At 46.5% G+C, this 26,619-nt stretch overlaps 1 protein-coding gene across 4 annotated transcripts in view; it reads right to left on the bottom strand.

Moving 5' to 3' along the window:
• LOC123368703 (NACHT, LRR and PYD domains-containing protein 12-like) overlaps nt 1-26,619 on the bottom strand; it is a 135,219-nt gene that overhangs the window by 15,882 nt on the left and 92,718 nt on the right. For all 4 annotated transcript variants that reach the window (XM_045013747.1, XM_045013746.1, XM_045013745.1 and 1 more), the window contains one exon: nt 9,251-9,418. In XM_045013747.1, coding sequence (XP_044869682.1) covers nt 9,251-9,418 — 168 coding nt within the window. The remainder of the gene's footprint in view (nt 1-9,250; nt 9,419-26,619) is intronic.

The following is a 26,619-nucleotide window of genomic DNA, read 5'->3' as shown; positions in this document are numbered from 1 at the left end:
GCCAATCTCCTTTGTTGGAATCTTCAGTCTTCGGAGCGTCATTGTTGCTTGCAGCATAGGTGGGGGGAGGAGAAAAGGTGAAACATGGGGCCACTGTGTTCTCTTTTATGCCTTAGTCCATATGCTTGGAAAATGTAAGTGCAGGCATGTCTGGTGGACATTGCTGAGTCACCAGGCAAGGTTGAGCAATTCCCCTGGTGTGGCTTTGTGCAAGTGAATCACTGAATTGTAACTCCCTTGCTGGATAAGGTCTGTTAATGGTTATTGTCTCTGGGGAGCTAGTATTTGGGTGCTTCTGAAACCCACAGCATATTTTAGTGACAACCATACAACACAATACTCAAAACTTCATACGCATTAATGATATAAAAATTTATATGGAACAGTGGGTTTCAGAAGTTCATAACCTTTCCCGTGATACCTTATATGGCCTGCTTTTTATGTAATATCACATTTATATACACATGATGAATATCGGGGTCACAGGGCACTCCCCCAGGGTGTAGAGTGTCACAGGAGGGGAACCCCAACATTTGGAGAGGAAAGAGCCCCTGAATTTGTACAAGGGAGAGAAGCCCTCATGCCTCTGGGAGCCCCCAGAGTCTGTAAGGGTTTGTAGAACCCCCAAGGTATTTTGGAGGTATGAAAAGAGGAACCTGCAATGGGAGGAGAGAGTCTAAGATTGGGTTGAACAGGGGGAGAAAAACCCCCAAAGGTGTATGTGGGAATCTGAGGGGATAAACCCTAATTTGGGGAGGGGTAAAGAGAAGAGGGCATCCAAGTTGAAGCAGAAGAGAAGCACACCACGAGACTTAAAGGCTAAAAGAGAGATAGAGACAGAAGACACCTGAGAAGGTGAGGAGAAAGAGACCCCGAAGTGTGGGGAGGACATGTGAGCGGAATAGGCCTCACTTGGGATCAAAAGGAGACCACCTTTGCCTTAAAAATATTGTTGCTCTACTCAATGGAGAGGTTTGAAGGGACCCTCAGGGTGCAACCTGAGAAGGGTAGTGAAGGGAGTCATGAAGGGAGTAGTGAAAAACACCCCCACACACTCCCATACCCTGATATCTTTGATGGAAGAGATAAGGCTAAGGTGGGGTAAGGAAATACCCACCATGGTGCAGAGGAAGGCAGACCTCCAAAGAAGAGCACTGAAAGGGGGAAAACTGTAAAGGAAATAGGGGAATCCGCTAGAAAATAATATGGGGGACAGAGGAGAATTAATAAAGATACAGGGAGCAAGACAGAAAAAATTAATGAAGCATGGAGGGAGTGTCTAGGGAGCGGCAGAAGGAAAATGGAGAAGATGGATTGAGGGAAGATTGGCAGGAAAAAGAAAATGGCTAAATTTGAGGGTAAATACAGTCATTCAAAAGACTAAAGGAAAAAAAAAAAGAGACCGACAGAGAGAGAAGAGAGAAGAAAATATCTGAGCAAAGAGAGAAACAACAGAACAAATAAAAAAAAATTAAAAAGGGGGAGACAGATTGGCACTTAGATTTTTTTAAATATTTTATAGTAAGTTTGATGTCAAAACATTGCACTAAGATACACACTCACCGTATGTTGCCAAATGTTAAAAAATCACGAGTCAGGCTGCAAAGAGTCTTAAACTGAACATAGCCATGTGACTGTCTTAAAACTCATGAGATTTTTAAAAAAATAATACACTGAATTCCTTTTATTTGGCTTCTGGTTTTTCAGACTTTAGGGTTCATGCTCTCAGGCTGTCTCTGCAACCACAAGTGTAGAAACTAAGCTTTCTCTTTTTTTAAATGGAGAGTCTTACTTAGTCACATGACTCGGAGCTAGGACTTTCAGAAAAACACCAAATATCAAGAGATTTGTGATAAAACCACAAGATGGCAACATTGTCATGTATTACAACATGATTCTCTGGTGTAACAGGGGTCTCAGAGGCCTGGCTGAGATTGGTAGAGGGCATGAGAAGCCATCGTTCTTGAGATCAGAAGCAAGAATAACCTGATTTTTCTTTCTAACAAAATGATGTGTAAAATAAAGTGTTTTCAGTGTGGATTTAACTATAAATCTGAATGCAAGCTTAATCCTGGCGCTGCTCGTGCCCTTCCCTACATGCTGAGTTTTAGAATATAGCTGGGTATGCATCTGTTGGCAAATAATTGTATCTATTCAGGGTCCCATGGCTTTGATGCACTTCTATATTAACAATATGTAATCTGAGACACTAGAAAGTTTTCTAGTGCAGAATTCCAGATGAACACCATGAATGCTCTTATTATTCTAACTGCATAGAATTTTGCCTTTGAAATGTCTGAAGACCTTCAAATATACTGGGAATGGCTTCTGACATTTCAAAAATGTTTGGGAGTTGGCCACCCTTCACCCTCCACCTCCAGGCAACCCCACCTGGATTTTGTTTTGCCACTGCACAGTTTTCAGATGTTTGTTTGGGTCTGGTCTGGTCAGTAGACAGAGCTTTTTGAATTTTTCTGACACATTAAAACAAATCACATGTATTGTGGTCAGAAAATTCGTCAGTAGTACTGGCCCTAATTTTTATATGCTGATTGTGAAGTGTGTTATTGTTTAAAAAACATGCCCATATAAAAGAGACGCTGTGTCCAATCCAAAAAGGAGAGAAGCTGGGCATGGGTACACTTGCCCAGGCCAGATTAACCTTTTCTGGGCATGGTGCCAAACATAATTCTGGGCCCCGATGGGGGCAATGGGGCACAGCATGGCGGGGATGGCGCCACTCCGCCCAGCCCAGCATGAGGGCACTGTTTACAAACTGGCAGCCACCAGACGTATGCTGGCCCGCCTGGCCGTGCAATACCATCATGTCCCTTCCCCTCGGGGATGGGCTCGGACTGCACTACCCCACCCCCCTGCCTAGCACCCTACTCGCCCACAGACACACACCCCCACAAGCCCCTATGTCCAGCGCCCCCCTGCTGAGACTCCCCCACCACAACTGCACAGCGCTCTGCACACCACCCCCTGCCCCAACCTCCCCACTGTCCAGTGACCCCGCCCCCCACAACTGCACAGAGCCCTGCAAACCACCACCCCGCCCACAAACCCCCTCACTGCCTACCACCACAACTGCACAGGGCCCCACACAGACCCCACCACTGCCCAGTACCCCAACATACAGAGACCTTGCCCACCACCCAGCAGTCTCCCAGACCCTCCTATGCCCAGTGCCCCAAAACAAACAAACCTCCCCCAACCCCACTGCCCACCAACCCCCCCAGCCCCGATCCCTCAGAGACCCACTCCCCCGCACTCTGCCCCCCAGCTGCACTCACCAGCCCCACAGGAAATTACCATGTCTGCCAGGATGAGCAGGCAGCACAGGCAGGGCCACGCTCCCACTCTGGCCCCTCAGGAGTGGTGTGATCAGCCAGACCAGAGTGGGAGTGGGGCCTGACAAGGCCAGGCTCCCTCAGGACCCACTTCCCTGGTGGGGACCAGCCAAGACCCCAGTTTCCCCCCTTAAATACTGGCTGAGACCAGCCCAGCCCCTGCACCGGTCCCAGGTGGCTTGGCCCCGGGGAGGCAAGCAGGGCCCCACAAGTGCTGGGATGCAGAGGTCGGAGCCAGAGCCACACTGGGGAGCAGGGAAGACCCCCCAAGGCCTGTCCTGCTCGGCTGCACCCACAGGCCTCGTGGCCAGCAGTCCTGCCCAGCCCACGTTGTGGAGCCTGGCTGCTGTGCACATGAGCGGTACCTACTGGCTGGGAGCTGCTCACACACCAAGGCCTGGGCTCTGGACTGCCCCAGGGTGATGGGCCAGACCCAGCCCTGTGGAAGGGGTAGATGGGTCCGTAATGGGCCCCTTCCCAGTGTGGGCCTGGTGCCATTGTAAACCCGGTACTGTGCTTGACTCGCTTCAGAAATTGTCCAACACTGGGGAGGGAGGAAGGGACACCCACTGACATGAATGGAGCAATTCACACATCTCAGAGACATTGTTTCAAGCTGTGTTCATCTCCCTGGGGAGAACATCTCATTGAGATTAATGTGGTATTTAACACTTCTCTGAGCCTGTAAGGCTGACGTTTGAAACCCATCCTGGGCAGAAATCTCAGAATGAACTTTAAATATTTGGGAAAAATCTGCCTCTGTTGAGGTTTTATTGGTTATTCTGGAGAAATGTCACCTGAGCACAGCAGAATATTCAGAAGACACTGACACTATTGTTGAAAAGAAAACACATGACTGCTCATGGGCTGGGAAGGGTGATTAAGGGTGCAAGAGTAGGTAGTAACATGATAAGGGAGGTTTGGGTTTGCAGCAAAGGATGGGGGTATTGTGGGGAGGGAGACACATGGGAAGAGGTGATAACGGGGGGAAGAGGCTTTGGTGGGCTCAAGTAAGAGGGAAGGGTGGGGAGTGGAGAAGTGGGAAGGGCTGGAGAACATGAGTGGTAGCAGAACATGTTGAGGGTTTAGTGCTGGGACGCCTGTAAGCCTTGAATTCTCCCCTTCCATGTGAGTGCTGGGATCTCTAGCAGCTCTACCACTTTGCAGGTGTCTGAGCCCCTCTCCCTGCCCACTGGATGTTCTGCTCAGCATGCTTGGAGTCAGGACTAAGAATAGAAGAAACAAGGAGCCATTGCTGGGCCTAGTTTGAGAGGCTTTTGCATGGGATGATCTGGACAAGACATCCACCAGTCCAATGACAAGCCAGGGCAGTACACCCCCATCAGCAAGTTAGCAGGGAAAAGGGCAGCCTGACAAAGAGAGAGGGCTTAAAGTTGGAAGCTGGGAGAGAGACAGCACAGATCAGGGAGCCCCTGCTAAATTCCTGCTCCCCGCAAAAGGAGTCTGTATTACTCTTAGACTGTGACTTCAGGGATATGGCGTCTCCAGCACTGCAGTGACCAGAATCCAGAGAGAAAGAGAGAGAGTTCTTACCCAGCACGGGTTACCAAGAGCCAGCCGAGATCCCAAGGGATTCTAATGAACCTGGATGGAGTCAGGAGAGGAGTCTGCCCTATACAAGGCATGAATTAGAAGGTGACTTTTGTTTTAGGCAGCCACCACCATAGCGCTGCAACACTCCATCTCAGGACATGTGACCTCAGCAGCACCATCCACCTGGGGAAGGTGCCAGGGAAAGATGTGGGGTTAGAGGAGTTTGAGACCATTAGGATGCAGGAAATTGGGTTAATAATAATAATAATAATAGATAAACTTAAACCCTTCCTGCCCCTGATCCTATTTTCCTGTAACCAGTACAGTTCACCTTTCTGTTACAGTGTTATTTTTGGTGTATCATTCATTTGCTGAGGTTTACTTTATTTACTCTATTCTCCCCTGTATACTGAGCTTTATGCTTCTTTCCAGACTGAAGTATTATCATGGCTTTATCAAAGGACAGTCACCCTGTTCACTGGGCATAGTGCATAGTCTCTTTGAGTGGAGACACCAGGAGCCAAAAAAGATAAAGAACCCGGAACCTGACCCATGCAAGGAGTGGAGAGAAAATACCCCAAATACTGGTGATAGCAAGCACCTGGGAGAGAAAAGGGAGGAGGGGCTACATATTTTTATAATAAAAACAAGTTTTAAAACCCAGAGACATGTTTAAAAGAAAACCTGAAGGAAAGTTAAAAGAAAAATAATGTAGCTAAAAATTGTTTTGTTAAGTTTGTCAGGGATCAAAGAGGAGTCTTTGGTGACCATTTAAATAAAAGTCACTTTAGTCACAGCCTGAAGTAAAAGAAGGAAAGGCCTTTCATGCTAGTTTCTATGTTTCACAGGGACTGAGTCCTCATTTAAGAGTCAGATCCAAAGTATTTTGAAAGTAAAGAACTCAATGATCAAACTCATTCAACAGCAGAGCTAACCAAAAGTCAGATTTTCCATCCAGCAAGGAAATTCTGCATTAAACTGCATTTTCCTGTTGTTATGCATTATTTCCTGGGTAATAGAATGGGTAGTATGGGAACCTGATGCATCCATTCTCCACTGTGCCCAGGGTTTCTGCATGGGCTAGGTCTCCCATGATGCTGCCTCCATGCCCCCATGATGCATCACCCATGTTGGTCAGAGGAGAGTCCAGTTGCACTATGGGAGACGTAGACCTCCAGGAAGTCTGACTCATAGGAGAATGAGGACCTGAGGTATAACTCCCATAAGGCAATGTGCTAATAGGGGCACACAGTTTAATGAAATGTTTTGTCAGTTCAACAAAAAAAATCCAATTTGGGGTGAACCAACCCAAAACAAAAAATATTTCATTTTGATTTTTCTGATGGAAAAATCTAAATATTTATACAAAATCAAAATCTGAAGCAGCATTTTCCTTCAGGAAATCATTCCAGTGGTAAATTCTTGACCAGCTCCAAACAACAGTCTGCATATGCCATTAGCTGCCAGAGCAAATTCTTCTAGTTTAAGGATTGGAGCATAAAATGTACATAATCAAGTAACAAACTCAGTTACTGCTATATATCTGCAGGTCTCGCTCCTCAGGAGGGAACAGGACACTGCAGATGCACTCAGCAGGGGGATCTACAGCTGAGTAGTGACTCCAACAGCCAGGGGGAGGGAAGGAAAATGGATGTAGTAGTAAATACTCTGAGATGGGAAATCACTGACAGATGGCTCTTTTCACTACCAGTGGGTGAGTGGGTGGTGGAGGGATCATTGATAGCAGCTGATTGATACTGGCACCTCCTGATCATCAAGAAGGAACAGAAAGAAGAAACTAAACAACACAGATCATGGGAATAAAAGGATAAAACAAACAGCACTGAGATGAGTCCTATCCATGTACAAAGAGATGGTAGAGCTCTGAGACCTTGACAGAGGTATTGTGGGGTAGATGGTGACAGAAGCACCCTCAGCCTTCCAGGCACCATATTTGATGTTCTTGGGAGAGAAAATGGGAACCTGCATTAGGCGTTAGTGGCATTAATCCCAAATTCTCAGTGAGGGACAGCAGCTGGTGCAACAGGAGGCTGATTTTGGGGCTCACTCTGCTGGTGCTCTGGGGGCAGATTTTCCAGAGGGCTCAGCATCCAACATGCAGATCCTTTGAAAATCTGTTCGGAAGAATCACAATGGGAGCTGCTGGGTGCTGAGCAATTTTGAAAATCTGGCCTCAAGTCCTCCATGTTTCCCAGAATCTCAGAGGCCGGGGATGGGACTTTTATCTTGAAAGCAGAAGAAAAAGAGCAGAAATGTACTGAAAAAGGAAGAGCCACAGCTTTCCCCAAGGGGTTTAGTTTTTTATAATGAGTCCAACATTGGCACCTGCTCTCACCTGCCCTATTTGTAACTGTAAACACACATCCCTATCCCCAGCAGGCTGCACTTCAAAGGGTATTTCTTCAAACTGGTGCTGGCTCTCAGCTGGGAACACGTTGAGCCCCAGCCCTGGGAACATAAAAGGGAGAAGCCACCATGGCTGGGGCTGAAGCATAAACCCAACTGAGTATTTCTGCTCAGATGAGGAGGTTTAGAATCCTCAAAGTCCTGGGGTCTCTTTTGTTTTTATTTGTTTTATAATATATATATATATATATATATATTATATATATATGAAAAGTCAAGGTGTCAAAAATATTAGAATGATCAATAAAATAGGCTGTTAGCTGAACGATAACAGTGACCCCTTTTAATAAATGCATTGTATTGAAAGTTATTATATACCGTATTGTCCCGAGTATAGGCCGCACTTTTTTCCCCTAATTTAAGTCTTTAAACTAGGGGTGCGGCCTATAAGCGGGATCTTGCAAAAAAAACCCAATAAAAATACTTTAAATCCCAGCCGCGGCGGGGAATCAGAGGGCTCTGGGCTTCCCGCCGCGGCGGGGAGCCCAGAGCCCTTTAAATCTCAGCCGCGGCAGGGAATCAGAGCGCTCTGGGCTGCCCGCCGCGGCGGGGAGCCCAGAGCGCTTTCAATCCCAGCCGCGGCGGGGAATCAGAGCGCTCTGGGCTGCCCGCCGCGGCGGGGAGCCCAGAGCGCTTTCAATCCCAGCCGCGGCGGGGAATCAGAGCGCTCTGGGCTGCCCGCCACGGCGGGGAGCCCAGAGCGCTTTCAATCCCAGCCGCGGCCGGGAATCAGAGCGCTCTGGGCTGGCCGCCGCGGTGCGGAGCCCAGAGCCCTTTAAATCCCAGCCGCGGCCGGGACTCAGAGGGCTCTGGGCTGCCCGCCGCAGCGGGGAGCCCGGAGCCCTTTAAATCCCAGCCGCGGCCGGGACTCAGAGGGCTCTGGGCTGCCCGCCACGGCGGGGAGCCCAGAGCCCTTTAAATCTCAGCCGCGGCGGGGAATCAGAGTCCCAGGTTTTCTGTGGCTCCACCCAAGTCACCTACATTCAGACCCATTCCAGGGTAGAAGAAACAAGTCCAAAGAAAAGTCCAAATTAATAATTCTTCTGCCTTCTTGGGCTACCATTCTCTTCTCTACTTAAAAATCCTGTCTCAGGGCTCCCTCCCACAGGAGCCTACATTACTCCCGCTGTGAATTTCCCTCTGTAGAAAAGTCCTGCCTTCCCCCAGTCTCTCCCTAGATCTTGCCCCCATTTTTTCCAGGGCCCACCACGGGTACCAATCCTGTCCCTCTGGCCTTCCTTAGTCTGCCTACCCCAGGCCTTTCCCGGGGAGGGAACTCCTTACCTCCTCTCTCATGGGTCTTCCCTCCACAACTGAGCTCCCTCAGTTAACTTATTAGGCCTTGCTCTGCCTCTTCTGGCCAGGAGGCAGTTAATTAATCAGCTACCCTACAGATGCAGAGCATGACTAACTGCAGTGTTTGTCCCTTATCTTGCAGGTGATGGGGATTAAGCCCCATCGCACCAATCTAATCCAGGTTTTTAAACTATAATTTGAAAATATGAATTTTTTGGTGAGTTTGCACACAGTCTAAGATTTTAGTGAGAAAAATAGGCCTTTACAAATTGCATGTGTATATTTTCTTTAAGTTAAAAAAAGTTAAAAATTTTATTTTTTTAAAATAGCACCAAACTTTAAGGGTGCAGCTTATAATCAGGAGTGGCCTATACTCGGAACAATACGGTATATATTCCCCAAACACCAGGGGCTGAGGATCTAATCATTTGGTGTGGGCTCAGCTTTACTTAGTTTTCATTTTCCAGACAGGGCAGGCTGGGTACATGTTTTGTGAGCCACTGACACATGTGCTGGAGACACTGAACTCTCATCTTCTCCATGTAGCTACAGGGAGCAGACACCAGCTCTTTACATAGAGGACATCTGTAAATACACAGAGGAAGTCAAATGTTACTTACTTCAGGCTCTGTAATTTGCAGTTTTGTTTCAGTCCCTCACACAGCAGCTTCACACCGGCATCTCCCAGTTTATTATAACCCAGATCCAGCTCTGTCAGGCTCTGGTTGGTTCTGAGAACAGTGGCGAGATCCCCACAGCCAGTGTCAGTGAAAAAACAAACCTGCAAGCTGCAGGAGAGAGAAATGCAAAGAAGAGGGATCACAGAGTGAGCAGTGCTCATCACAGCTGTTCTGACAGGCAGCCCCACCCACCAGCCCCTCTCCCTGACCAATTAGCATTGAAAATGGGCCAGAAATTCTGCCCTAGGCCCTGTCTAAAGCTCTACTCCCTAGCCAATGAGTATCCAGTGTTGGGTGGATCTTTCTGCTTAAGCCCCACTGCTTCCCCTTGAGAGATAACCAATCAGCATTGAGAATGGTCCAAACATGTCAATCCTCAAAACTCTGCCATTGACCAATGAGGAATAAGATTTACTTTAAGGCTCCCTCCCTATGCAGCCCTCCAACCCTTTCTACTCAACAACCAGAATTCAGGATGGGAACTAGGTCCCTTAAGTCCTGCCCATTTAGCTCTCAAGCAACCGCAGATCAGCCCCAGGATGGTTCAGCCCAATCAGAGCAGGCCCATCACTACAAGTAGGCTGTAGGGGGAGTCCCCTCCCAAGGTAGCTGGGCCAGGCTCAGAGCAGGGGAGATCCAGCTCCTCTGCTCCCCTGGCACTAGCTCTGCAAAACACAACCCTCTGAAGCATCTGGCATTGGCCACTGTCAAAAGACAAGACGCTAGGCTAGATGGACCATTTGTGAGCCAAACTCTGAGCCAAACCTGGGATGCTCACTCAACTGCCCTTCCAACAGTGCCTACACTGATCAGGCCTCAGGCTTGCAACAACAACCTATCTCTGAGCAGAGTCTGGGCCAGATGACCCCCAGGCTCAGGTATTTTCACAACCCCACTAGAGCTGCAGATCAGTCTGCGCAACAGCACTGCCTGGCCAGGAGCCCTCCTGCTGCCTCCCAGTGCATCAGATTCTGGAAACTTCCAGCCTGCCCCGGCCCCTGCCTTGCCTGAGCCCTGTCCCAGTATTGTCCTTTCTCTACTCTAGTCTCGTTCCAGGCCTGTCACCAAGCTGCTCCAGCCTTGCATCCACCTCCCGATCCTCCCCAGACCCTCAGACTCTACATAGAGGCCGAAGGTCGAAGCCGGGTAGTTAGACACTCACTTTGATACTGACTTGTCCCTGGACTCTGACCACCTGTCCTCGACCTCTTGCCTGCCCCTGGACTCCGACTACAATTCTGATTCTGGTTTGTCTATGGACTTTGATCTCAGTTTTGATTCCAGCCTGTCCCTGGATTTCATTTCAGTGCCACCTTGGGCTCAAACCCAACCCTACACCAGGCTGCAGCCTACAGTCCAACCACTAGGCCTGCTTTTCAGAGGCACTGCTGGACACCATTAGTCTGACCCAGTATGGCCATTTTTATGTTCTACTGTCTCTGTCTCTCCCACCAGCCCACATGTATGGATATTGATCTCAAAAGCCCAAAGGGTTAAAGGTGTTTATAAACGCTTTCTCTGCCCAACATTAAACAGTGATAGGTAGGTTTGGGGTTATTTTAAACAGAGGCCTTGGTTTTACTCAGTTATCTGGCAAACAGCCAAAAGCATTCATTCCAATTAAAAGTTTATTGATTAACCACAAGAAAGAACAAGAAGTCAAAACAGTCATTTATACTGAAAATGTCACTGAGTGATTATGCAAAACAAACTTAGTCAAAATCTTCAAAGCCTTTCTTTTTTTGGAGGCAAAATATCAGAGTCTCTTATTTTCGGAACAACTTGTCTTTGATGAAAAGGAAAGGAGTCATTTTATTATCAGTCCTGATGTATACTTTCCTTTATCCCGTTTTTTAACAAACAGAGAGACACATGGTGGAAGAGAGACAGGATAGAAAAGATGAGTGAAAGATGAGTTTTGTTGATGTTTTTGGAACACTGTATTGCCGGTTATTTATGTGTGGATGCATTTTTGGCTGGCAAGTTGACCATGACACTTGCTGCTTGGACCCTGGTTTACGATCTGGTCAGGGATGTTAGCTGAATGGATCTTATCTTCTTAGACAAGGCAGGTTTGGAGGAATACAGCACAACTGACTTCTGAATTTCATGACAAGCCAAAAGAGTAAGAGAGAGAACAGAAGGAAAGGAAAGGGGGACAGAAAATAACACAACAAAGGAAGGGAGAATAATGCAGCATCTTATGTGCTTCTGCAGTGCTGGCAGTTTGATACCACACTGCTGCGCTGAGGATTGGATGTCATGATAATGTGATGACCTTCAGCACTCACAGGTGAAAACAAAGTTTCTCAGACAAGTTTAAGGCCAGCTGGCCTTCCTCTCAGGAAGAAAGTCCTTTAGATGAGCCGAGATGAGTTGCAGTGCTGGCGGTTTGGGGGATGAGCTGGGATGCAAGGTGGGTTGGGAGATGAGAGGGGGAGTTTATCTGAAGTGATCTGAACACTTTTTTCCAAAGTCTCTTTTTAAGGAAAAGCAGGCATCATAGTTCATCTCCCTTATCATTTGTCCACCAATTAGGCCTAATATCTATCATACCAGTTTCCGGTTCCATATCATCTGTTTTCACAAGCATAATTTCAACAGTCCTTGGATTATAACAACACGGCCTTTTTGGTTTAAATTAATCTGTTTTCTCTGTCTGGTTTTCTTGCACCTCTGGAAAGATTCAACATCGTAAACAGCTTGACCTATGTTTCATGGTTATTGTAACATTTTATGGACTCTCACATGCTGTTCACATTTGAGTTCACAATAGGGGTACAGCTTATAGGCCTAATCGTCCCAACAGCTCCAAGCTCTGACTGTCAGGCCTGGGGAGGGGAGGCAGCCATCAGGCCAGGACGCAGCATCACACCCACCTTCCACTGAGACCAGGGTTGAAGGGGGAAAGACAAAAGGGAAAAGAGCCTCCTGGCAAGAGGGATCCCTGATAATTTGGGGAGAAAAGAGCCCCTGAGAGGGGTGAAACCATGCAAAACTGTTGGCAGGGCCTGTTTCACACTCCCTGTTGAGCTTATAAAAGCAGAAGTTCTGCTGGTTTCTGTAACCCTTCAGCAGAGTCTGGGCTCCTGATAAAGCCGCCAGTCATTTGAGTGGGTAACCATTTAAGCAGACTGGGTAACCATGTGCCCTCAGGGACCACCCCCAGGCATGGCTGTCTTTGTCCTCCTTCAAGGCCTCACAGGGAGCCCCCTGCACACCCAAGCATGAGCCCTCCCCAAATCCAACAGCTGCCAAATTCTGTGCACGTCCCAGACTCCACACCCACCAGAACTGGACATGGCAGTGACCCCTCCATCACTACAGCTGCCTTGAAACTATGGTCATCATACTGAAGGGAGAGCAGAGCCCCCCAGCACTTGGGAGAGAAAAATAGCCACTGAATTTGTACATGGGAGAGAAACTCTCAATCTCTGGGTGAGCCCAAAAGTTCAGTAAGGGAGAATAGAGCCCCCAAGATATTTTGGAGGCAGGATGAGAGAGGAGCCACATTGAGTGGGGGACTCTAAGTTTGGAGTGAAGATGGGGAGTAAAACACCATGGGTATATGTGGGAAATTGGGGAGATAAGCACTAACTTGGGGGGCAGTGGCTAGGGAGAGAAGAGCCCATCCAAGATAAAGTGATACAGAAACCCCCTATAAAATTTACAGATAAAATAAGAGAAAAGACACCTGGGAAGGTGAGGAGAAAAAGACCCCAAAGTGGGGGAAATGTGAGAGGAAAGAAGGACTCCAATTGCTACCAAAGGAGAAAACCCCATCCCCCCAGCAGTAGTAAAGGGGTGATGTATTAATTTTATTAAATTTTCCCATCAACATTCATTATTAAGAACATAAGAACGGCCATACTGGGCCAGAACAGAGGTCCATTTAGTTCAGTATCTTGGCTTCTGAGAGTAGCCAATGCCAGGTGCCCCTGATGGAATGAACAATACAGGTAATCATCATGTGATCCATTCCCTGTTGCCCATTCCCAGCTTCTGGCAAACAAACAGACACTAGGGAAACCATCCCTGCCCATCCTGGCTAATAGCTATTGATGGACCTATCCTCTATGAACTTATCTAGTTCTTTTTTGAACCCAGTTAAAGTCTTGGCCTTCACAACACCCTCTGGCAAAGAGTTCCACAGGTTGACTATGCGTTGTATAAAGAAATACTTCCTTTTGTTTCTTTTTAAACCTGCTGCTTGTTAATTTCATTTGGTGACCACTAGTTCTTGTGTTATGAGAAGGAATATATAACACTTCCTTATTTACTTTCTCCACACCACTCATGATTTTATAGATCTCTATCATTTCCCCCCTTAGTCTGTTTTCCAAGCTGAAAAGTCCCAATCTTACTAATCTCTCCTCATATGGGAGCTGCTCCATACCCCTAATCATTTTTGTTGCCCTTTTCTGAACCTTTTCCAATTCCAATTAATCTTTTTTGAGATGGAGCAACCACCTCTGCACACATTATTCAAGATGTGGGCATGTCATGGATTTATATAGAGGCAGGTGACTGAACCATTTCATAAATTTCCATTCACATTTCCACAGTCAGGTTTACAACTGAGGTAGGACTATCAGGACCAAATTATTACTAGAGGGGTAAGGAAATGACCCTCTTCCCATCCACCATGATATGTTCAATGGAAGAGATAAGGTTTAGGTGGGGTAAGTGAAGACCCACCATGGTGTGGACTGTAAGAGAGACCTTTAGGGAAGAGCAGTGAAAGTGGGGACTCCATGGGAAGCAATATCGGGAAAGGGGGGGAGGAGAATTAATAAAGATGGTGGTGGTGAAAGAGAGAGAATGAATGAGCTATAGAGGGAGTATCAAGGGAACAGAGAGAAGAAGGAGGAAAAAGGGGAAGACGAAGGGACAGGTTTAGAGGGAGAAAGGCAGAGAAAAAAAAGAGTTAAATTGGAGGGTAAACACAGACAAGTGAAAGGCTGAAGGGAAAGAGACAAGAAAATACCCGAGCAAAGAGAAATAAGAGAACAGATTTTTAAAAAGGGGGTGGGGGAGAGAATAAATAGGGGAACTCAGGGTTTTTTAAAAAAATATTTTGTAGAAAGGTTGCAACCAAAAGGTTGTAATAATATACACACTCATATGTTGAAAGTGTTCCCAAATCACGAGTCAGGCATGAGTCAACTGAAAATAGTTACAAAACTGGCTTAAAAATCATGAAATTTTCACCATTATCCTGTATAAGACAGTATGATTCTCTGTGATAACAGGGGTTTCAGAGGACTCATTAGGAATGGTAGAGGACATGTGAGTCCATCATTTCTGAGTTCAGAGGCAGAAAAAATCTTGTTTTTTGTCTATAACAAAATGTTAAGTGTAAAATAAAGGGTTTTCAGTCCTGATTTAACTGTAAATCTTAATTCATACTTAATCACTGCTCTACAGCCAAAATGCTTCTGAAATAAATGTAGTCAAACTTTACTAATTCTGGGTCACTGAGAACGAAAATGATGCTTAAATTGTTGATTGGCTCTAGTTTCAAGATATGCTATTGGGTCACTATATATGACCCATGACCTGGGAATAGCGGAGGATAAGTGAGTTATAAAGGGAAGGGATCTCAATTTAAACCAAAAATGAATAAAATACATCTTTGACTGGATCTATGAATAAATCTATGACTGGGTTTGGACAGTACTTGCTTTTTAGGCAAAACAATGAATGATGCAATCTGAAGCTGGTATTGCGTCATACATGATATGAATTGCATCATTTTATTCCTAGACGTCATGGATGATGGAATCATAATGAAGCTTACATCACTCTGCTGAACAAATTGCCCTATATCAGCTCTAGAAATCATACAATGTCGTGCTCTCTTATTTGTCAGTGTTTGATTTTGCAAAGGGACACATTTCTGTTTAGCCAAAGTGAGCAGAGATGCCTCGTACTTGTGTGAACAGTGCAGATAACTTCTGCTATGTTTGTGGTGAAGTGACTTTTGCATCACAAAAGCGCAGTATAACCACTATGGTTAAGAAAGCCTATCACCTTTATTTTGGCTGCAAAACTGGAGATCAGGACAAGAGGTGGGCCCCACACATATGCTGCAACACTTGTGCAACAAATCTTCGCCAGTGGTTGAACAGGAAAAGGAAATCTATGCCTTTTGCAGTGCCAAAGATTTGGAGAGAGCCAACAGATCATACCAGCAATTGTTACTTCTGCATGGTGCATCCAGTTGGGAAAGGTGTGTCAAAGAAGAAAAAGTGGACTGTGCATTATCCAAACATTCCATCAGCTATACGCCCAGTACCCCACGAAGAAGGACTGCCGGTTCCTGATGCACCAGAATCATTCTCACTTGAGTCAGACAAGGAAGAGGAAGAGGATGAAACTTCTGGTCCTGAACCATCAATGTCACAGGACCCACATTTTCTCCCATCCTCCTCCTCTGAACCACACCTCATAACACAAGGTGAACTGAATGACCTTGTCAGGGATTTGGAACTACCCAAGAGTAAGGCAGAGCTGTTGGGCTCCAGACTACAGCAGTGGAATCTCCTGGCAGGTGATGTTAGGGTTTCCATGTTCTGTGACTGTCAAAAGGATCTTGTCCCATTCTTCTTCATGGAAGGTGATCTTGTAGCCTGCAACAACATTGACGGTGTGATGGCAGCCCTCAACATCGCTGATGATCCAGATGAGTGGAGACTGTTCATTGATTCATCGAAGACAAGTCTTAAAGCTGTTTTACTGCATAATGGCAATGTTTTGCAATCAATTCCAGTTGGTCATGCAGTCCATATGAAGGAAACCTATGACAACATGAAACAACTTTTGAGGTGCATAAACTATGACCAACATCAGTGGCAGCTTTGTGGTGATTTGAAGGTTGTTGCTCTCTTGCTTGGTCTGCAGACTGGATACACAAAGTACTGCTGTTTTCTCTGCGAATGGGATAGTTGTGCAAGAGATTCCCACTACATCAAGAAAGATTGGCCATTGGAGCCTGGGAGGAAAAGTGTTCAGCATCCACCACTTGTTGAATCAAGGAAGATTTTGTTACCACCCTTACACATCAAGCTGGGTCTGATGAAGAACTTTGTCAAGGCCATTGACAAAACACAAGCAGCTTTCAAGTACCTCCGTGGAAAATTTCCAAGGTTAAGTGAAGCTAAGATAAAGGAAGGTGTCTTTGTTGGTCCTCAGATTCGTGAACTTCTTCAAGATGATGCATTTGACCATGCACTGCGTGGCAAGGAAAATATGGCATGGAAAGCCTTCCAGTTAGTGGCAATACATTTTCTCAGAAACAACAAGGCAGACAACTACAGGTTGTTGCTGGAAAACCTCCTCAAGGCATATAAAAGCCTTGGTTGCAACATGTAACTAAAGAGACATTTTTTGCACTCTCATCTAGATTTTTTTCCACCGAACTGCGGAGCAGTGAGCGACGAGCACGGCGAGCGATTTCACCAGGACATTGCAACAATGGAGAAATGCTATCAGGGCAAATGGAGCCCATCAATGCTTGCAGACTATTGCTGGACAGTGACAAGAGATGCTCCATTTAATGAATACAAGAGACAAGCCAAGAAGCGCCGAGTAGACACTGAATAGGACTAAACTATGTACATAATAGTTTTTTGCCTTTTGTTTCATAATAAATTTTAGTTAGATAACCCTTTTGCTGATTTTTAAAGTGTTACATAAACAGGACAGGTGAAATATTATCATGTAAAGCAACCAGAAACACATGGAAAGACCTAGGTTTACAGTTTATGATTAAAACTCTACTATCTACACAATATACATAGACATAAAATGTAAAAACTTAAATATCTTAGAAACAGTAGCCAATCAGTTTTAATTGTCATATTTGAATTCAGCACATCAAAATACATAATAAATAGGACATTTTATCTCTGAAGCAGACAACTTCTCAAAAATTGTAGACCAGTGTTATTTTACTGTTGGAGGGAATGTGGGTGAGTCTTTGCATCTGGGTTTTGATTAATTCTTTGGGTGGGAACTGTTAGGTGGGAAAATGGAAAGAAAGAGGAAGGGAGAGGGGACAAAGAAGGGAGGGAGGGAAGGAAGGAATGAGGGGAGCATGGAAAGAGGCTGAGGTGCACAGACTGAGGGAGGGGAAAGGACAGGGTTGCAACAAACAGCCAATCAGCACAAGAAAAGAATGTCAAGAGTGACAACTTGTAGCAGGCAGTCTGATGACATCAGTGTCCATCAATCCCTGCTGAGGCTGCTTTTGTGTCTGCTCCTTTTGGCTGGGAGTCATCTCTGGTCCTGGGCTTGGTTCTGGAGTTTCATGGAGGATTAAGATCATGGCATTAAACTGGAAGCAGAAGCTGACTGGGAGCCAATGGAGGGACTGGAGCACGGACCTGATGTGGTCATAGTTGCATAAATCATGGAAGAGGTGGACAGGCCTTTTCTATCATCTGGAACATATGCACGGTTAGATTCAGTGTTAGGCACAGTGAATCACAGTGATCCTGTCTGGAGATGAGAAGTAGATTGAACTATTTGGCTAAATCCTTGTCTGATCAGAATGTATGAAGTTGCTCAGCAAACTGGCAATTCCTATTCAAACTCTGACACAGGTCGTACTGTTAAGGGTGGTTAGCATAAGTAACTCCATTTTGGCAGCATAGGGCCGCCATTAAGGGAAAGCAAGTACATCACGTACCGGGGTCGGCACTAGGGCAATGCTGAAACATAATGAAACCATAAAAGGAAGAGAGACGTTAAGCTAAGATCAGAAGGAAAAAACAACTTAACGGTTCAGGAAGGTTGTGGAATGTAAAATAACTGCTTGCCTAAGGGCTAGCTAGCATGCAAAAACATTCAGTTGTGATAGGTTGAAAATAGCTAAATGACTTGTTTATTGGCTAAAGCTTACGATGCATGAGGGCAGCATGCACTACTGAAAGGTATATGAACCCTCTGTAACCTGCAGCTGGGGTCCTCCCCTGGTTAGCAGGGGGGCACCACGCTCAAGCATAATAAAATATTTCTGGTATTCAGACATTCTGCGTAACTTTGGTCTTTATGCCTCAGCCTAGCAACAAACTGTGTGTGGCCTATTGGTGTAATTCGTAACAGTACCTCTAGGCACCCCTGTAGGGTGAAGGTGGGCACCTCTTTCATCCCCAATGTCCCTTTCTGGCTGTAGGTATCACTATAGCGTTAGTTTGGAGTGTAGGCTGCAGTCTCCTGGCTGTGAGTCTTTGGGAGGCTGTGACACTGTACCTTGTGGGAACACCCTACACCCCCATGTTCATCCTTATGATATGATTGTGTGGTATCTAATGCAAGGTTTGTCATGTCGGGTGTCTCCAGAAGGTTCATGATACACTGAGCATTGTTCTTCTAGTAATGTTATAGGTTGTAATTTCATGTATATAGTTATGAGGCTGAAAATGAGTCCTCATGGCTTAAAACAAGCCCAGGCAAAAACTCTCCAGGAGCAGAGGGGCAGTTCACACCTCATCAGCGCATGTATGGGACAAACCCAGCCCAGCCTCACAGGAACAAAGAACACTGACCTAGGCAACAAAAAAGGATCTGTTGGACTCTCGAGTGAGTCACTTGTAACGGTTGGACTCACCCCTGCGGCACCTCCTGCTGGTGACTCCGGGGAATTAGCTTGGTTTCCAGCACGGAGCGCCCTCTGCAAGCCAGTGATCTGCCTGTTCCCTGGCCCTGAGTCCCTCCCTGGACCCCGGTGCCCTTTTACATGGGGTGCTGCACCCCCTGCAGTAACCCCTTTCTCTCTGGGTCTCCCCTCCCCAGGGAACCCGCACCCTCTATCCCCACCTTGCTTCAGTATATGGCTACTGCCAGTCATTGTCTAGCCCCATAGCCTGGGGAAGACTGCAGTATCAGCCTATTCATCACTAGGAAGGAGGGTTTGGACTTGCTGCTTTGGCCTACCCCTGGGCTGCCCTCTGCAACCCCCAGTACCTGTTAGCCCAATGCTAGGCGGCAGCCTGGGGCTTTCCAGGCTGGAGCTCCCCAGCCTGTCCCCAGCCCTGCTCCCCTCAGGTACTTTGTCTGTAGCTCCCTGCAGCCAGGCCCTTCTCCCTCTTCAGACAGAGGAAGACAAGCAAGAAGCAGGCTAGAGATAATGAGGTTAGTTCAATCAGGGAGGATGAGGCCCTGCTCTAGCAGTTGAGGTGTGAAAACCAAGGGAGGAGAAACTGGTTCTGTAATTGGCAAGCCATTCACAGTCTTTGTTTAATCCTGAGCTGATGGTGTCAAATTTGCAGATGAACTGAAGCTCAGCAGTTTCTCTTTGAAGTCTGGTCCTAAAGTTGTTTTGCTGTAGGATGGCCACCTTAAGATCTGCTATTGTGTGGCCAGGGAGGTTGAAGTGTTCTCCTACAGGTTTTTGTATATTGCCATTCCTAATATCTGATTTGTGTCCATTTATCCTTTTCCTTAGAGACTGTCCAGTTTGGCCGATGTACATAGCAGAGGGGTATTGCTGGCATATGATGGCGTATATTACATTGGTGGACGTGCGGGTGAATGAACCGGTGATGGTGTGGCTGATCTGGTTAGGTCCTATGATGGTGTCACTGGTGTAGATATGTGGGCAGAGTTGGCATCGAGGTTTGTTGCATGGATTGGTTCCTGAGCTAGAGTTACTATGGTGCGGTGTGCAGTTACTGGTGAGGATATGCTTCAGGTTGGCAGGCTGTCTGTGGGTGAGGACTGGCCTGCCACCCAAGGCCTGTGAAAGTGTGGGATCATTGTCCAGGATGGGTTGTAGATCCCTGATGATGTGTTGGAGGGGTTTTAGCTGGGGACTGTATGTGATGGCCAGTGGAGTCCTGTTGGTTTCTTTCTTGGATTTGTCTTGCAGTAGGAGGCTTTTGGGTACATGTCTGGCTCTGTTGATCTGTTTCCTTATTTCCTCGTGCGGGTACTGTAGTTTTGAGAATGCTTGGTGGAGATTTTGTAGGTGTTGGTCTCTGTCTGCGGGGTTAGAGCAGATGTGGTTGTACCTCGGTGCTTGGCTGTAGACAATGGATCTTGTGGTGTGCCTGGGATGGAAGCTGGAGGCATGAAGGTAGGCATAGCGGTCGGTAGGTTTTCGGTATAGGGTGGTGTTAATGTGACCATCACTTATTTGCACAAGTTTGTAAGGGCACTGAAAGTGTTAAGAGCAGCTTAGAATGTGTTTTGCTTTTATTTCATTTGACCAAATCTGACTACTTGTGCTTTGACTTATAATCACTTAAAGTCTATCTTTTGTAGATAATAAATGTGTTTTTTTATTCTACCTGAAGCAGTGTATTTGGTTTGAAGTGTGTCAGAGACTCCCCTTGGGATAAAATGCCTGGTACATATCAATTTCTTTGTTAAATTGACAAACTCATATAAGCTTTCAGTGTCCAATAGGCATAACTGGACATTGCAAGACGGAGGTTCCTAGGGTTGTGTCTGGGACCGGAGATATTGGCTAGTGTCATTTGGTTGCACAATCCAAGCAGCGGCTGGCCAAAAGTGCTCACTCACGTAGCTGGGAGCAGTCTGCATGCTAGAGGTTGTGTGTGAACAGCCCAAGAGTGGGGTTTCTCACAGCAGAGCAGGGTAAGGCTGGCTCCCACAGTTGAGGATTGGAGTGTCCTAGCGATCACCAGTCCGGATAACACCAGGGGAATGTCACAGTGGTGCAACAAGCAGGGTGTATATACGGCTTGTTACTGCAAGTGAAGTTCACACTTCAAGCACTGATACTTTTGATTTTAAGTGAGTCTTAAGTGCAGTGGCTAAGAACATTCAGGATGAGGTCACAGTTTTGTTATTTTCTGTTTATTTCGGGTGAGGGAAATAAGAACAAAAAAGCAGAAAAATGACTACCAGTGAGGCAACTACAACACTAGAGCTGGCCAGACTGGAAACAACAGAGAAGGCAAAGGACCGCAAGTTTCAAATTGTGGCAGGCAGAAATTAGGCTTAAAGAAGCACCTGCGCCCAGGAAAACTATGGAGGCAGAGGCAGCCAGGGAGGAGGCTGCACACAGAAGGGCCATGGAGGAGAGAGAGAGAGAGAGAGAGAGAACACCAGCTGGACCTATTAGAGAAGCAGAACCAGATGCCCCCGATCCCAACAATTCCCATAACTCCAAAAGTCCACAAATGGGAACACTTATGTCCTGCATACAATGAGGAGGACAATATTGCTGAATATCTGACCACCTTTGAAAGCTGTGTGTAATACATGAAATCCCTGATGATAAGAGAGTTCCTACCCTGACTGCAAAATTAACTGGTAAAGCTCAAAATGTATTCAATGGAATGCCTATTGAAGATGCTTTACACTATTGTAAATTTAAAGATACTGTTTTGGAAGCTTTCAGATTACCCCTGAAACATGAAGAGTTAAATTTAGGAATCTTAGGAGGGAAATTGGTATGAGGAATGGGGAATATGTAAACAAAATGAAAGATTTGTTGGGAAAATGGGTGAGGGCTAAAGAGGTGGCAAGTTTTGAAGGAATGCTTGAGCATTTCTTGAGCATATGTAAGGCTGATGTAAAGCAGTGTCTATGGGATAAAAACGTTAAGTCTGTGGATGAGATGGCTTTTTTAGCTGATGCCTTTGAACAGACTCAGGCGTGTATTGAGGGCAGGCCACAGAAAGAAGGGTTTAAAACTGGTGGGAAGAGAGGATCCCATTTTGCCTCTGGGAAGAGAGAAGGGGGTTGGGAGCCTAAACATTCTCTTACCCAAAAACCAACCCTCTAATGGTAACTCCTATCCCAAACCTCCCAGCAAAACAGAGGAACCCAGAAGGTGCTACAACTGTAATTCCATGGAGCACCTGAAGAACAGATGCCCCAAGCAGAGGGAAAGTAAGCCCCCAGCAGCCATGTTAGTGCGGTTGTCCTCAGTACAGAGGCCCCAGAAGGGAACCAGGTAGGAACTCTCACAAGTTACCTAGCAAGTTTTGTGGGGACTGGCCCCAGTGAACCAGATATGGAACACATTAAAGCTGTCAAAATTAATTGCAGGAAATACTTGGGGTGGAAGGATACAGGGGCCCAGATCTCTTTGATTAAGCAGAATGTGGTCCCAAAGGCTAATATATTACCTGGCCAAATAGCAGAAATTGTGGGGGTGGGTGAAACCAGGTTCCCTGTACCACTAACTAAAATGCATGTGACGTGGAAAGGTTTGGAAAGTGATCTGGTTGTGGGGGTAATGGAACGCATTCCAGCTGACATGTTAGTGAGTAATGATTTCTTCCACAAGACTAAGACCATTAGTGTGGTGACCCGTAGCAAGAAGGAATATTGTATTCGGTCCCCGGAGGGAGAGGTTGAAGCCCCAGAAACTGCTGATGAGAACAGGCAAAGTCTCCTTGATTCCTCTGCGGCAGAAAGCAGCATTCTGCTCAGGGCCAAGGACGGGGGAAATGTTGTCTGTGACTGAGGACGCTGTCCCAGTTGCCAGCTGCCAGGATTTTACAGCCGTGCAAAAGACTGACCCCACTCTAGAAAGCATCAGGAAGTATGTTCTAGGGGGAATCCCAGGGAGGGAGAACAGGGAGAAGTTTTTTGAAGAAGGTGGGAAATTATATAGAGAGGCTCCTGTGGGAAAAAAACAGCAGCCAATGCTCTGGGGACTTAATGCAGCTAGCACATGATGGTTCTTTTGCTGGTCACTTGGAGGTACAAAGAATCTATGACAGGCTGAAGGAGAATTTCTAATGGCCAGGAATACAAAATGGTGTAAAAGATTATTGCAGGTCTTGTGTATTGTGCCAGATGAGGAACAGGCCTGTAGGACCACAGAAAGTTCCTCTACGGCCCTTGCCTGTGATACAGGAGCATCCTAAGTGTAGCGATGGACATCGTGGGCCCTATGCAGTGTCACACCCGGAGAGGGAACAGGTATATCTTAGTGGTAGTAGATTTTGCCACCGGGTATCCTGAGGCAGTTGCTCTTTCTAATATTGAAGCCAAGACTGTGTCAAGGGCCCTTCTCACTATATTCAGCAGAGTGGGTTTCCCTAAAGAAATTTTATCTAGTCAAGGGTCAAATTTCATGTCACAAATTTTCAACAAACCATGGAAGTTGTGTGGAACAAAACAACTTAAAACTGCCCCATATCACCCACAGGCCAAGAGTTTAGTGGAAAGGTTCAATGGACACTAAAATCCATGCTAGGGATGTACAGAAGACGGGCCAAAATTGGGATGAGTTATTACCATTTCTGTTGTAGGCTTACAGGGTGGTACCCCAAGAATCCACAGTTTTTTTCCCCATTTAACCTTTTGTATGGAAGAAAAGCAAGGGGACCCCTTGATCTCATTAAAGATTCCTGGGAGGGAAACACTGAGGTAAAAGAGGAACCGGTAACTGAATACAGAAGGATCGCATCATACGTGCATTTAACTTGCATGAATTCAATTTTACGCACTCGGCAAAAATAAATATATTTTTTTTTAAAAGGAGAGAAAAATAACAATTTTAATAGGGTGGGCGGCTGGTATCCCAGACTGGCAGCGGGCTGAGCAGCTCAACCCGCTGCCAATCTGGGGTTCCATCCGCCGGCTCCTGCCGCCGGGGTCCCAGCCTCCAGCTCTGCTCAGCCTCATACCGACCTAGGTGAATGGAATCCCAGACCATCAGAGGGCTGAGCAGGGCCAGCGGCCGGGACCCCAGACCAGCAGCGGGCTGAGCTGCTCAGCCCGCTGCCACTCTGGGGTTCTGTCCACCGGTTCCTGGCAGCTGGATCCCAGTCGCCAGCCCCGCTCAGCCTACTGCTGGGCTGGGGTTCCATTCACCCAGGCTGGCAGGAGGCTGAGTGGAGCCTCCAGCTGGGACCCCGGCTGGCAGTGGGCTGAGTGGGGCCGGCGACCGGGACCCCAGACAGGTAGCGGGCTGAGCTGCTCAGCCCACTGCTGTTCTGGGGTTCCAGCTGCTAGCTCCTGCCAGCTGGGGTCCCATCCACTGGCATGCTCAGCCCGCTGCCGGCCCCACTCAGCCCGCTGAGGGTCTAGGGTTCCGGCTGCCAGCTCCTGCCAGCCGGGGTCCCTGCCACTGGCCCGCTCAGCCCACTGCCGGCTGAGTGAACGGAACCCCAGGCCAGCAGCGGCACTGTGTGTACAGTGGAGTCACTTCTTACAGGGGTTAGGTACTGTACTTTATGGTAATTTTCACTATACACAATTTTTCTCTTACGCGTTGACCTTAAATCCTAACCCCCTGTCATAAACAGTTAAGGGTTAATGTCTCTTTTACCTGTAAAGGGTTAAGAAGCTCAGTAAACCTGGCTGACACCTGACCAGAGGCCCAATAAGGGGACAAGATACTTTCAAATCTTGGTGGAGGGAAGTCTTTGTTTTGTGCTCTTTGTTTTGCGGGTTGTTCGCTCTTGGGACTAAGAGGGACCAGACGTCAATCCAGGCTCTCCAAATCTCTCTGAATCAGTCTCTCATGTTTCAAACTTGTAAGTAGCACAGGCAAGGCGTGTTAGTCTTATGTTTGTTTTCTCAACCTGTAAATGTTCCTTTTTGCTGAGAGGATTCTACCTCTGTTTGCTGTAACTTTGAACCTAAGGCTAGAGGGGTTTTCTCTGGGCTATATAAAACTAAGTACCCTGTAAAATATTTTCCATCCTGATTTTACAGAGATGATTTTTACCTTTCTTCTTTAATTACATTTTTTTTTAGAACCTGATTGATTTTCCTTGTTTTGAGATCCAAGGGGATTGGATCTGGACTCACCAGGAGTTGGTGGGGGGAAAGGAGGGGGAATGGTTAATTTCTCCTTGTTTTAAGATCCAAGGGGTTTGGATCTGGGTTCACCAGGGAGGGGAAGGTTTTGGGAGGACAGGGAGTGCGCCATACACTGAATTTCTGGCTGGTGGAAGCATTACCAGATCTAAGCCTGAATTAAGCTGAGAGGGGTCCATGCAGGTCCCCACATCTGTACCCTAAAGTTCAGAGTTGGGGAGGAAACCTTGACACCCCCACATAAAATGTGACTCTACTGTATGTTCAGAGGTTTAGAAAAAAGATAAAAGACATGATGGAAATCGTCCAAATCAATCTACAAGACAGTCAATCCAGGCAAAAGGCGTGGTATGATAAAAATACTTGTAACCACACTTTTGAAATAGGGGATTTGGTAATGGTATTAAGCCCGGCGAAAAAGTATAAAATGCAAAACTCTTGGCAAATGAGAACACGTATCAAGTTAAAAAGCCCCTTCATGATGCTGTCCCACTGCTTGCACATGTGAGCAGGCTGAAAGCCTATCACTACAGAGCGGCCATAGTAAACACGATCTGTTGTGTGGAAGGGGAAACTGAGGCACATCCTCTCATTGATTTGATGGCTGAATGCCAAGACGGTCCGACTATGGAAAGCATTGAGATCTGCAGTGAGTTGGCACTAGCTGAAAGGGGGGAGGTGTTATCAGTGTTGCAAGGATACAGTGAGGTGTTTTCCAACAAGCCAGGAAAAACATATATGCTAACCACAAAATCCTTACAGTCGGGACATAACCACTCCCTTCCAGGCCTTACAAGGCCAATAGCAAGGTACAAGAACAATTCATACAGAAATACACAATACGTTGGACCTGGGAGTGAAAAAGGACAACACTGTAAGATTGTGTGTTGTAATGCTGTTACAGTACCAGATGCATACCCTATGCCTAGGACTGATGACATGCTGGATATACTGAGCAAAGCCAAATACCTCAGCACCTTTCATCTAACTCGGGGTTACTGGCAAATCCCTCTGGATGAGTATGCACAGAAAAAATCCACTTTTATCAGTGACATAGGCCTCGAATTCACAATGTTACCTTTTGATTTGGTCAATGCTGGTGCGACCTTCTAGAGGCTGGTCAACAAAGTGTTAAATGGTTTACAAAATTTTACAAGGGCATATATAGATGACATTGCGGTGTTCAGTGACTCATTGGACGATCATAAAGAACACTTGGGAACTGTGCTGTCCAAACTCAAGGAGGCTGGTCTAACCATAAAACCCTCTAAATGCAAAACTGGAGCAGACAGAGACCCTTATTTGGGACATTGAGTTGGAGCAGGACAGATATCCCTGATCCTCTTAAAGTAGAAGCCACTGTAAATTGGCCTGTGCCCCAAACTAAAAGACAGGTCCAATCATTCATCAGTCTGGCAAACTACTACACAAGGTTTGTATGTGGGTTCAGTGACATTGTATCTCCAATCACAAACTTGTGTAAAAAACACCGACCCAATAAGGTGGTTTGGTCAGAAGCATGCTGTGACGGAGCAAGGCCAGATGGCTCTAGG

Source organism: Mauremys mutica, chromosome 4 (genome assembly GCF_020497125.1).
Source record: "Mauremys mutica isolate MM-2020 ecotype Southern chromosome 4, ASM2049712v1, whole genome shotgun sequence".
Classification (NCBI taxonomy): domain Eukaryota; kingdom Metazoa; phylum Chordata; order Testudines; family Geoemydidae; genus Mauremys; species Mauremys mutica.
Note: the sequence above shows the minus strand (reverse complement) of the source record. Positions and strands in the feature narration are given on the sequence as shown.